This window comes from Durio zibethinus, chromosome 11 (assembly GCF_047325235.1).
Source record: "Durio zibethinus cultivar Kanyao isolate XHJ-2024 chromosome 11, ASM4732523v1, whole genome shotgun sequence".
Taxonomy (NCBI): Eukaryota; Viridiplantae; Streptophyta; class Magnoliopsida; order Malvales; family Malvaceae; genus Durio; species Durio zibethinus.
Window position 1 is genome coordinate 8,117,518 of NC_143172.1, and position 14,194 is coordinate 8,131,711.

Consider the following 14,194-nt stretch of genomic DNA (forward strand, 5'->3'; position numbering starts at 1 on the left):
ATATACGTTGATTCATCAATTTCACGTCACTTTAGGTGATCAAGTTGAAGTTTAATAACACCTGATTCTTTCTCGATCCCTGACTACTAGCGTGTCATTTTGTTATTGGATCCGGTACTTTAAATAGCAAATAAACAAATAATTTGTTTTGATGACGATTAAAGATTAAATAACCGGTTCGGCCAAAAAAAAGGATTACTTAACCGTAAAGCACCTACCCCAGCCAAGCAAGGACAAGACCGTAATACGGGTAAACGTCAAGGGTAATCCTGTCAGATTGGCAGAGAGTCTTATTAACTAGTATAAAACTAAACGAAAAAAAAAAAGGCCCATTAGAACGCAAAGGCGCAGCTCGTTTCCTCTAATTCTTCAAAATTACACGCTCTTCCACATTTATCCCCAAAACGACCCCAATCTTTCTTCTTCAAAACCCCAAAAATCTCGCCCCTGCCTTCCCTCCCTCGTAATTTTCCTCATTATCGATCCCGTTCCCCCAACCGCCCCCGCCTACACTTTTTTGATCTATCCTCTCCGTTCACTGCTTCGTTTCCTTCCTCGTTAGGATTCCCACCAACTTTCACTCCTATTCTGCCCAATTAGGGTTTCCAGTATCATTTTTTTTTTTCGAGAATTTACGTTTGTTTTTATCTTTGAGGATTCGAGATTAGGATTTTTTATATTGAATGTTGATTTGAGATTAGGCTTTCATTTTTTATTCGGAGATTTTTCTGTTCTATTCTTATTCTCATTCTCTGGTTAGGGTATTTTTGAGTTCTCGTAGTCGGGCGCCAGTGATGCCGCGTAGTTCAAGGCACAAATCAAGCAAACACAGTTCTAGGGATGCTAGGGACTACTCAGATTCGGAGAAAGATTCGGACTTAAAGGAAAAGGAAAATCAGAGTAAGGGGGAGAGCAGTGGTCGGATTTCGAAGGTCACGGGATCCGGTGAGAAGAGAAAGCTTGATTCGAAGGAGACCAGTAAGGATGTCGGGAGTTCGGGGAATGGCGACTATGTCGAGGAGTACAGTTCCTTGAAGCGGCGCAAAGATAAGGCAGATGATGGAGTAAGCTATAGGTGGAATGGCGGTGAGGATGATGGTAAAGGACAGAAGAAGTCTAAAGCTTCTAATGAATCGAAGAGTAAGAGGCAAGAGGAGGTGGAAGGAGATGATGCAAAGAGGAGTAAGAGTGAGGGGAGGCATCGAGAATCCAGTAGAAAGGAGGAAAGGGACAGAGAGAAGAAAGCTAAAGAAGCCAAGAGTGATAGGCTGATTGGGAGTGAATATCACCGCACTGTAAAACAATCCGCTGAAAAAACTGGTAAGGTAACTTATTGTTTGTTGGTTGGTTAGTTGCAATGACATATGTGATTTTCTAATTGTTTTGGACTTTTTTTTTTGGTAGTGTATATTGCGATCGATTGTTATATTAATTTTCTTCCCAATTAGTAGGCTTTTTTTTTTTATTTGCTTTTAGGAGTTAACATATTCTGCATTGAAAAGGGAGAATATTTATGTTTCTAGTTGTTGTCAGAAAGAAAATAAATTTTGTCTGAGGACGCTAAAGTTCCTTTTGTTATAATATAGCCAATTTTGTCCAGCTGTTGTCTTAATATTCAGTTCCTTTTCCATTCTGTTTCCAATAATTTCGTGCTCAAAGCAGTTTTATGTCCCTAGTGAACTGATTCACATTATAGTTTGACTTGACTTTCTTGTGCATTTGCTTTCAGTCTATGTACTAGTTTGTATGTAAGTTTATGCTGTTGAGTTTCCTTGCATATTCTTGGTGAATTAGACTAGTCGTCGTGTTTATAGTTTGATTTTTTTATTTTATGTTCAAGTCTTATTTTCCCACTTGCTTGTTGTCATAGCATTAACTTGACTGTATTGATTGAATTACATTCGTTCACTCTGTACATTTTCCAGTGTCACCTGATGAAACTAAGATCATTCAAAAAGTGGCATGATGGTTGTTGAGTGATAGGATGCTGTTATATTTTATTTTCTTTGTCAGACTTTTTCTTGACTATTATCTTAAAAATCCTCTTGGAACACTTTATAATTTGGTTTTTGAGGACTATAACTATTTTAAAGGATCTTGGGAACCTTTTGGCTTTGTAATTAATGACCATTGTTAATATGTAGAAAGAACAATTTTGTAATCTCAAATATTGCTAACTTTCAATCTATAGATTTCTGAAGAAAGCTAGTCTTAATTAATGTCTCATGAACACATCCATGGTTTTATATTTTTTTTGACTCTCTGAAAGCATGTTAAGTTGATTTTTATTTATATATGTTTAAGGGAAACATGGGATTTTTTCTAGGAGGAAGTTTAAATTCAAACCACATAATTCTTAAGTGTTAAGAGTTAGATGATTTTGGCACTTTATTTGCTGCATGCGACAAAGAAGAAAAATAGATTCTTTGTTTGCAGAGATGATAAGTTGGGTTGAGGAATTTAAAGAGTAGCTGAAATCGTTGAATTTAATGGAAGAAGATTGTTTCTACAGATTAGTTTTCTTGATATTGGGAACGTGTGGACATTGAATTGTTTTTATACCCTTATGTATTACTGTTAGTATGCAACTAATGTCTGACCTTAAAACTTAATTAATTATTCTTTTGTGCACTGACATGCACCCTGTTTTTGAGTCCCGAGGGCAATGGCATATGAACCACTTGTAGGTCATTTAGTCTTCAATATTAAATTGACATTGTTTCATAGTGTTAGGGAGCATGTTTTCCTTTTCGCTGTTTTCCTGTTTCAGGGTATTGGCTTGAAAGGTATTTAAAAATTTTACGTGGAATCTCCAAAATTTAGTTTTCTTTTGGCTTCAAAATGTTATTTTAACAGTATTTCTCCATATATGATTCTCTGTTTTGGGATAGGAGACTAATTTATATGTATATTCAGAGAATTTTCTAGGTGAAGCTTTAAGTTGGCGCGCTTCTGTATGCACATCTAGAAGTGCATTTATATGTGTTTTTTTTTTCCAAGTAATATGAAAGTAATTTCCCAACTTATATTAGGAAATAGTTTAGCTAATATGTTCAGAGTATGCTGGGATGCAAGGATCCTAAGTACATGTAAATTCCAAGATCCTGATTCTATCCTCTTCAGTTGAGCATATAATAACTTGAAGGTAATAAAGATACCATCTTGTGATGGTATTTCCAATTAATGCATTTATCATCAGCAATAAACGCTTTCAATACAAAAATCAATAAATGGTATGTTGGAACTTAGAAGGGAGTTTTGAAGGTTAGTAAAATATGATGGTAAGTGCTAAATTTTACTAATACTTCTGTATTTAAAAATATTTAGCAATACATAACACTATCAAGATCCTCTGCTGGTAGTGGAAGAATGTTCCATCTCGGTAAACTGTCATGGTAAGTCATCTCACTATTGAGTATATGGTCATTTAGCCACTTGTGTTTTGGCCTGGAGATGTTTACTTTGAAGGGAGTTTTGAAGGTTCGTAAATTATGATGGTAAGTGCTGACTTTTTACTAATAGTCCTGTATTTAAAAATATTTACCAATAAATGCACCATCAAGATCCTCAGCTGGTAATGAAAGATCGTTCCATATTGGTTCGTGCCATAGTAAGTCGTCTTACTCTGAGTATATGATCATATGGCCACTTGTGTTAGTTGTCTTAGTATGAGTATATGATCATATAGCCACTTGTGTTTTGGCCTGGAGATGTTTTTGTTCAGTGTGTTAGATGACTTCATTTCAGACCTATTACAAAAAGGTTGAATTTTGATGCTTTGGTTCAAGTAATATCAGTGCTATGTCTGGACCTGTCAGGATGTGGTTTTGATTTTGCAGAGAAAAGTGATTATTAGCTTTTAGTAGACCATGTAGTCTTTTTTTTATGCATTATGAATTCTAATGTTTAGCGTGCATTCTTTCACTTTTCCTTTTGTTTTTAAATTTCCTATTAAGCTTTGGATTGCTGTATTTTCTGTTTTATATTTGTATGTAGTCATTGTCTACTTGATATATTGTTACTTATCTTGCATTATGCATTCCCACCCAAGTTCTTTATTCTATTAGTGAAAATTTATAAATTGTATAGGTAATTTGTTTTTTTGGTGATAGAGGTGTTGGCTGAATGAAATTTTAACTTCTGAGATTTTTTTTGAGGTTTTCTCACTAACTAGTTGGTGAAATATTCATGGTAACATCTAGTGATTAGTTAATTTATTTGCATTTTCATTCACTGAAACCAGAAGTCTTTCACTTTCTTTAAATGGGTTTTATTATTTTTTACCTAGTGACTTCTTGTATAAAGTATACCTTTTTTGATGAATTACTTGATCATGCTGAAATTCTTCCTTTTTATCTTTGTCATTCCAGAGTTGGATGTACCAGACCGGTTGCAAAGTCCTGAATCTGAGAGCCAGCTTGAGAGGCGACTTAGAAAAAAGAGAGGTGGTTCTGGTGATGGGGATAAATATCAAGAAGATAATGGAGACATTTTGGATAGACAGTTGTCTTTAAGGAATGATGCTGACAAGGATGGAAGAGTAAAAGATGAGAAGCACAAGGATGAGAGATACAAAGACAAGTATCGAGAAGACATGGACCATGAAGACAAGTACCGAGATGCTAAATTGAGAAGTGAACGACCAGCAAGAGATCATGCTAATAGTAAGTCTAGCGAGAAGCATGTGAGGGATGAAAAAGATGCTGTGGAAGTTCAACAGAAGAAGTCCAAGGCTCAAGATAGTGACTGTGAGCGTAGTCATGACCATGATAGAGAGCATGATCGTGATAGGGAGCGGCAGTGTGATCGAGATCGAGAGTGGGATCGTGACTTGGATTTGGGACGTGATCGAGAACGTGAACGTTATCGTGACCATTATCGAGAACGTGATCGCAATCGTGATCATGATTATGACTGTGACCGTGATTATGGTCATGATTGGGATCGAGACCGAGATCATGGTCGAGAACTTGATCACCGTGACAGCAATTGGGACAAGGATAGAGACCGAGATCGTGACCGTGGCCGAGATATTGATCATGACCGTGATGGATTACATCTTGATGATCTGATTGCTACACACAAAGATGGCAGGGTAAGGAAGAGATCCCTTGATGATCGAGATGATGGTAATGACACTAAATCTAGAGTTAAGAAATCATACTTGGAAAACAAATCATTGATGAGTGGTAGAGTTGAGTTAGATGCAGATAGGGGAAGGTCCCAGTCACGTCAAGCAAATGTTGATGCTGTTGTTGGCAGCAGCAAAAGGAGGAGTTCTCCCAGCTCGAGTTCCCATGGTGGCGCTGATGAGTATAGGTACTTTGTTTCTTTATGACACCCCCTTCAGTCTTGTAAATTTCTTATTTTGTGGATTATATGGTCAACTGAAAAAAATGGCATGGTATTGAGCTGTTAGTTTCTATCAGATTTCAGACTTATTGTTAGAAAATTTAAACTGATTTTATTTTCTCATCATGTGTGGAATTCTACTTATTTTTGCTGCTTGTGGGTAGGGCCCCATACCACTCTCCCAAGTGCTTTGTTCAGAGTATAATACATAGTTATTTTCATTTACAGACTTTTGAAACAGGAAGATTCAAAGTTTAGAGATTCAACGATGGAGCAGAGGTCCAAAGCAGCTTCATCAAGAGAGGTAACTAGCCTTTCTGGAGCATCTGAGAGAGGTGCTAAATACAGATCTTTGGAGAAATCTAGTAGAGTGGAGGAGGGCCATTCTGGGGAGTTGCCAACTGAGAGGTCCTCAAGTTCAAAAGCTTCACCAATGAGTATGATAGAAAGATCTCCTTCTTCAACAAGTCTTGAGCGTAGATATATGATTAGAAGTGGTGTTACGCGGAGCCTTGACAGAGAGGAGACTGGATGGAGGAGCAGTGCCTCCATTGGTGGCGAGGATAGGCTAAGTCGAGACTTACCTCTTGAGAAGCCTCTTTTGGATGAATCCTCTCGAGCAGATTCCGCCTTTTATAGTAGAGCTGGTCAGGGCAACTCATCTTTGATTCTGCAGCCACCTGGTTTCAGAGCAGGAATTGGCAGCCCTTCTTTCATGGCTTCTCTGGAAGAAGATAATAGAATTAATATCACCGGCCGTTACAAGAGGAGCAGTGATATGAATGTTGGAAGAGGGGCAAATGCCTGGCGGGCTGCCCCAAACTGGCCATTACCTGTTCCAAATGGCTTCATCCCATTCCAACCTGGGCCACCCCATGGTGGTTTTCAAGCTATGATGCCACAGTTTCCATCTCCATCTATGTTTGCTGTTAGACCCTCCATGGAAATTAATCACTCTGGGATTCCATATCATATTCCTGATGCTGAAAGGTTTCCTTACCATTTGCGCCCAATTGGCTGGCAGAATATGATGGATGGCTCTGGTCCAACCCATTTGCATGGTTGGGACGGAAATAATGCTGTTTTTAGGGATGAAGCACACATGTTCGGTGGTCCTGAATGGGACCAGAATGGGCATCCAATGAACAGTCGGGGATGGGATACGAGTTCAGATGTGTGGAAAGGGCAAAATGGTGATTTTGACTTGCCCTCAACATCTCAGAAAGAGGATTATCCTGTGCAGGCCCCTCTTGATGATGTTTGTGATGGACAGGAACATCAGACACCACAATATGAAAATAGCCATAGTGATGTTCAGGTGAAAAGCTTGGAAATAAGATCTAATGTCATATCACCAGTGAAAGAATCTTCTAGATTTTCACCTGAGATTCCGCACAAGTCACCTAATTCTTCCAAAATGTCAAGTAATGATGATGCTGCTCATTATTGCCAGGTTTATCTTTCTAAACTTGACATCTCAACAGAACTTGCTGGTTCTGAGTTGTATGATCAGTGTATGAGCTTACTGAATGTGGAGCAAAGTAAAGATTTGGTTAAAGATGTAACAATGCTTGTGAATTTGAAGGTAGGGAACCTTTTTGTACATAACTCTTTCTCTCAGTATCTAGTTTTAGCTGATCTTTTGACTTATAATTCTCTTTTTCTCGAATTTTGTCAGAATGGTGGACGAGCTGTACAAAAATCTTCCATTGCTGTGCTTAGCCCTTCACTTATTCCAGCAACTAATGCTTCTGTTTTTCAGGTAGTATATAGGATAGAGGGACCTAGTCACATTTATATAAATCTCTAGTATTCTTTTGAGTGGGAATATATATAAATATGTGCATGCATCTAAGATTTTTCTTTCGGTTATTTCTTCTGTAGGAATTGCAAAAACCTTACATGCTTTTTTGTTTTTGGTTATTTTGAAACTTGGTTTGCTTTCTTTTTTGGAGGAAGATCTTATATGGTTGGTCTATCCTTATTCTGAAAACAAATGTGGAATCTAAGGTAGTGTTGGGTTTTAAAAGAACATAGTTATTTTTCGTTTTCATTTTTTGGAAAATGAAAACAAGAATGAAACCATGTTTAATAATTGAAAAAAAAACCAAGCTTTTAGAAAATAAAAATAAAAATTGGTTCAAACAAGAAAACAAAAAATAAATTATTTCAATTATGAAAACAAGGGATACACATTACTTTTTTGCTTGAATTTTGCAAGTTAAGAAGTTAATCCATATTTGAACATTTTATGAAGCAATCGATTAATAAGTATTTGTTATTTTTATAATTAGAATACATTAATATTAATTATTTTCATAATTGCTTTGTTTTTTTGTCTTTAGATATATTTGGCATCTTGAATTATTTATAATCTAGTCTTTTTTCTCTACTCAAATCTCTTTTACAATAGTAAATGAAACTATTAAACAAAATTCAGAAATTTAAAATCAGGGATAATGTCATTGAATATTTTATTTATTTATTTAATCATTACTTTTTTAAAAGAGATTGTACAGTGATATCAAACATATTTCACTATTTTGCATTTTTAGAAAACAATTATTGTTTTCATTCATCAAATTCATTTTTAAAAAAAATAACTATTTTTCAAAAAAAAAAAAATCAAAAAGCCTTTTCTGAAACCAAACAAAGTGCAACTCTTTTCATTTTTTTTTTTTATTTTCTTCTTTTCCTATATTTTTTAATGTTAGGTTATTGTGTTGGGCTTTTTAGAGAGAGAGAGATGGATGACTTTCCAATTTGCCCTATTTTTTCTTTCTGTGCTTGGTTCTCCATTTCTTTTGGAAAGGGGATGGCAGGAAGGGGTGTTAGTTCATCTGAAAGTCGGTGATCATGGTTACAAAAGTATGAGAGGAATAGGATTGTGAATTGTTAGGTAGCATTTAGTAAAAAAATTGACCTGTGGAATGCTTCTTTTCTCCCTATTTTGTACCATAGACCCTTTCTAATTTCTAATATTCTTAATAGTTTTGAACGACAATGTTTTCAGCTTCAGTCTGGAATGTTAACACTTTTTTCGTCCTCTGGGTCAAACACAGTAAATTTCTATTTCCACTATGAACTTAGGATTCTAAACTAATGATGGTGTTTCACCTTTTGTATTCTGACTTGCAGAAAGCCATGGACCTCTACAAGAAGCAGAGGCTACAAATGGATACTATGCCAAATGTCAATGGTGGAACGTTAGCAGTTATTTCAGCATCCAATCAGGAGAAAGGGAAGGAACAAAGTTCTGATCTTGTTGTAGAAGAAACAGAGGAGCCAGTTTTGACTTCTGATGCAGAAATGCTGGATTCAGCAATGCCAAATTCAGATCAGCAGAAAGGAGAAGCTGTTCCAACTGCTTATTCTCAGGAGAATATGGAGCAACTAGTTTCAGTTCAAAGCGGAGAGTTGCCAGATCATGTGGATAGCCTTCCTCCAGAGATATCTCAACTGTCCAATATTGATATTGGTCAGAGGACCCCAGAGGTGTCTGAACCAGTTTTGAATGGCAATGATGCGGAAGAGATTAAATCTGAACAGGTGATTTTGGGGGATGTAGTTGGAGATTCTTTCCGGTCACTGGATAATGCATCAGAGGCTGTTGTTTTACCCACTGATGATGAAAATTCAAAAGAAATAAACAAAACTGAAGGTGATAATTCTGTCTATAGTTGCAAGGAAAGACAGGATTTTGGGGATGCAATTAGTGGTTCTTTATTTTTGTCAGATGGTTCTCCTAAGGTATCTGGGGCTTTGATTCCTGGGTCAAATGAGTCTGAGTCCTTAATTTTAAGTCGGATACATCATTCTCCTGAAAATACACATTGAGGCAATTTCTATATCCTTGTTCTTTAATGCGCTTTTGTTAATTTAATTTTGCCTTTCTTTTTTTTATTCTGTTTTTTGTTGCCCATCTTTATCAAGGAAATAAAATGAGATGTGCCATTTGGTTTCCTGGATTCGGCATCCTAACGTCTTGATTCGTGATCATCATCTTCCTGCACGACATTCTGTTTGGATGCATCTAACATATGAAGTTGCTCTCTGAATCATCTCTGCTTTAGTCGTTTTAACAAATGGCCATGGGGGGGGGGGGGGGGGGGGGGTTGTTTCTGATTCAAATGAATGGACAGATCTGCATTTGATCATTAATTTTTTTATGAGTTAGCATTAATTCTTGTTGCTAATGGTATTTGCACTATGATTTTAGTTTTGTAGAGATGCAAGTCAGGGTGACTCATATGACATTCATTTGACAAGGAATGTGTTTTTTGTTAGCGTAAGGTCTCACGAAAGCATCGTTTGAAGAAAAATTTGCTTTCAAAACTCTAAATAGTAGGCTGCTTTAACGTCTTTCGCTCTTATGTGTTTATTTAGGTGGATGCTATTTAGTTTAGTCATTTAATAGAGGATTTTCATCAAATTTTTTTTTTTTAACTTGTTCAACAGGCTGATTGATGCTGTGTACTCCGTATTTACAAATTATGTTCTGGTACTTCTAAAATTGCGTCTGGCGTGCCATTAGCCTATTGCTTCTAAGCTAGTTGATCCATTTACCTTTTCTTTTTTGGCTCAAGAAAAACTATTTTTGCAGTTTAAATCTAGTTTTAAGAAAATTCTAAGTATAAATCAACTGAATCTCTTTGAATCCATCAAGTCAAAGTATATTGAAAGCCAAAATTTTGGAATTTAAGATTATTATTATTTATAAATTAAATTTTGATAATGTACAACATACAATGTCATTTATTTTTTTTAAGTGTGACATAAGAATGTATATGATATATTAATATTTATAATTTATTTGAATTTAATTTGATTAATATTGAAATTTAATTTGATTATTGTCAAATTAAATTTAAATTTAAATAATTTAATTTATCCAACAAATTAAATTTAAATATGTTAATATTCGATTTGAATAAATCATAATACTAATCAAGTTTTATTGTTTTTATATTTTTTTAATTATTTTATTTATGAATTTATTATCTTACCTTTAACTTAAAAACCCTAATCTTTTTCATTTTATTCTCTCCCTCTATTATTTCCCTCTTATTCCCTGTCTCTCCCATCCCACCAAAAACCTATTTGTGGCGCCCTTTCTTCTCACTTTCTTCCAATCTTTTTTGATGTTGATGTAATAGCCAACTAACTATCCTTCTACTGTCAGCTTAGTTTTTTTCGCTCCCCCGATCCTAGGCCAACCGCGTTCCCTTTCCTTTCACTCTCTTCCGATCATTTTTTTGATTAGTCCTTCTCTCACTCCTTGATCAGGTAACTTTTTTTAATATTTTGGATGCTTCTTATATTTATGAAATTTTGACAGTAAAATTTTGGAATTTTACAGTGGTGTAAGAAATTTGTGATCCTTTGGGTTTGTGTTTAAAACTCCGACTAAACAAATATATATATGTGGTGGACGCCGTTAGCCCGAGTAGCTTAAGTTTTTGGAGTTTTTTTTTTTTGCAAATCCTATTATCACATTTTTACATAGCTTTTGAAAATATGAGCTTTAATTTGGATTTGATTAATTTTTACACAGTTTCTAGAAAGATGATTTTTTATTTGGATTTGATTATTTAAATTTAATTATTATTTATTTTTTTAATAAATTTATTAAGTATTATTGTTGAGATTTATACATTTTTACTATAAATTAAAGTTAATCAAGTAAGCTTAATTTAACTGAAACTTTTATTTCAATTTAAATTTAAACTTAAAAAATAAAATTCGATCGAATTTTAATCGATTTTTAAATTTAAAAATTTCAATTAATTTTAACGTCGAACATAATAATATATTGATTTGATTTTGTTCGATTACGTTTTAATGTCATAAATTAAATTATAATTGATTTTTTTTGGCTTTTTGGATTTTTTTTACATTTGTTTTTTTTTTTTTTACATTTCTTTCTAAAAATAATAAATATTTTTTAAATTATAAAAATATAATTTTTATTTAGGAGTGCCTTTTGCTTTTTGGTTTTTTTAATTTTTTCACTTTTTCTTTTTAAAAATAATAAATATTTTTTAATTATAAAAATATATATTTGTAAAGATTGTATTTTTATAAGTGTAATCCACTTATATCAAACTTGTTTTTTTAATTTTTTTACCTTTTTCTATTTTTTCTTTTTAAATAAAAATAATTAAGATTTTCTTTAAAACAAACTTAAATGATGCGCGGTCAATAGTTTCATTTTCATTGATTATCGCGTGTCATTTTCAATGTTTTTTGTTTCTTGACTTTTTTTAAAATTATTTAATAAATATTTTAAATGCTATAAAAAAAATATATTTTTAAGATTTTACTTTTTATGTTTGAGACTCATTTATTTCAAATTTTTTTTGTTTTTTACCCTTTTTTTATTTTTCTCTTTTTAAATAAAAAATAATTAAAGTTTTACAATACATTACCAAAATCCAAGCCATGTGTCACCTTTTTTTATTATTTTTATTTTTCTCTATTTTTGGTCACTTTTTTAAATATTTAATAAATAAAATTTTAATAAATTTTATCTTTTAAATGAGACCCACCTAATACTAAACCTTTTTTTTTTTATCTTTCTTCAAGATTTTAAATTTAATTTTTTATGAAATCAATTTGATATTTAGGTATACCATGAATTTGCTTTTTATTATTTTACATTTTTTATATTTAATGAATATTTTTTAAAATTTTAAATTTTTTTTTGTTTCACCGATACTAATGATATATCTTATGTCATTTTACTTTCTTCCTTTTAATCTCTTTTTTCCTTTTTTTTATCATTTTTTTTAATATTTATATATTTTTATAATATTTTACTTTAAGACAAATTTGAATTTTTTAAAGAGAAATGAGTTCACGTTGAAAATATATTTAGAGTATTTTATCTTAAGTTATTTTAAGGTATATATAAAAATTTATATTTTATTAGTTATTTAATTTTATACATATATATTATATTAATAAATTTATTTTTTACTTTAATTTAATAAATTAATATTTTAAACTCATGTCAATATGACACTTTTGTGGGTTTTTTTTCCTTTTTTTTTTTTAATTTTTTGTATTTAATTTTATTGGATAAATCCATAACATTAATGTTGGTATTATACGAATGAACAATGTTGATCCGTCAAAGAGCCACGTGTTAATCCGTGTTTGGTTTTTTTTTCATGATTTTACCTTTTTTCATGATTTTTTATTTTTCTTTTAAAAAAATTAATATATTTTTTTAAATTATAAAAAATATATATTTGTAAAGATTGTATTTATTTGTGTGGGACCCATTTATACCTTTTTCTTTTCTTTTCCTTTTTTACTTTGAATTACATATATCAAAATTGATTGTAATATCATCAATTATATGATTAATTAAAATTATTATAATATTTATTCTAATATAATATTTCTAAAATATCCTTTTTATCATCATTAATCAAAATTATTATAAGACTCCTATAATCATGATTACAAAAATACCCTCATACCATTATTTAGCAAAATACTATAATGCTCCTATCATATTTGCTAAAATATCCCTCATATTAGAATTTACCAAAACTATTCTAATACCTTAAATCATAATTATAACAATATCCTCTTACCATGATTATAAAAATATCTCTCATATTATGATCGGCAAAAAATACTATAATATTATCTAATTATATTACAAATAAACCCTTTTGATTGCTTTATATAACACCTCTCAAAACATAATTACGAAATACTCTTTATATTATAATTGATCAAAATGACTATAATACTCTCTAAGTATAATTAAAAAAATATTATTTTGATTGCATTATAATTATGCATTAAATTTTAATATTTATACAATAATATGAAATGAATCCCCTTAGAAAAAATCATAGTGCCATTGTAATTACTTGATAATTAAATTAAATGAATCCAAATTGATTGCAATACTCATTTTTCTATAATTAACTAAAGTTATTATAATGTCTTTCTCAACATAATTATTAAAATACCCTCTTACCATAATTGGCTAAAATTATTATAATGCCTTTACAACTATAATTACATAAATGCTATTTTACTATAATTATAAAAATACCCCATTTATTATTATTTGTCAAAATTATCATAATATCTTATAACTATAATTAAAAAGTTACTTTCATACCATAATCACGAAAATATCTCTCATATTATAATTAGCTAAAATTACGATAATACTTTTTAATCAGAATTATAAAAATACCTTTTTTATTACTTCATATAATGCTTTTCTTATCATAATTATGAAAATACATCTCATATTATAATTAACCAAAATTTATTTGATACTCTATTATGAAAATACATTTTTGATTACGTTATAAATACGCATTAAATTTTAAGATTTATATAATAATATAAAATTAATTCCCTTAAAAACGATTATAATGTCTTTTTAATTACTTCATATAATACCCTCTTTTTATAATTAACAAAAAATACAATAATACCTCAATTAATATATTTATTAAAATACCCCCTTTGTCATAATTAGCCAAAGTTAATAAGATACCCCTATAACTATAATTATGTAATACCCTTTTATTAGTGTTTGCTAAAATTACTTTAATACTTCTCTTATCATAATTATAAAAATACACTTCATATTATAGTTTACCAAAATTATTATAATATCTTTTTATTATAATTACAAAAATATCTTTCTTATTACTTCATAGTTATTTATGAAAATTAAAAAAAAATTATGATCCTAATGTAGCCGGATAGTTTTTCTTATTATTATTATTATTATTATTATTATTATTATTATTATTATTCAACACCTAAACAAAATATCGGATTTTGCCCCGAAAAGAGAATC

At 31.4% G+C, this 14,194-nt stretch overlaps 1 protein-coding gene across 1 annotated transcript; it reads left to right on the forward strand.

Moving 5' to 3' along the window:
- Nucleotides 1–334: 334 nt before the first annotated feature.
- On the forward strand, nucleotides 335–9,316 carry LOC111289249 (LOW protein: zinc finger CCCH domain protein). Its single transcript, XM_022880120.2, has 5 exons — nucleotides 335–1,320; nucleotides 4,371–5,319; nucleotides 5,581–6,937; nucleotides 7,031–7,114; nucleotides 8,491–9,316. Exons 1-5 carry the CDS (start codon nucleotides 795–797, stop codon nucleotides 9,187–9,189), a joined length of 3,615 nt encoding a protein of 1,204 aa, XP_022735855.2. The 5' UTR covers nucleotides 335–794; the 3' UTR covers nucleotides 9,190–9,316.
- Nucleotides 9,317–14,194: the final 4,878 nt, after the last annotated feature.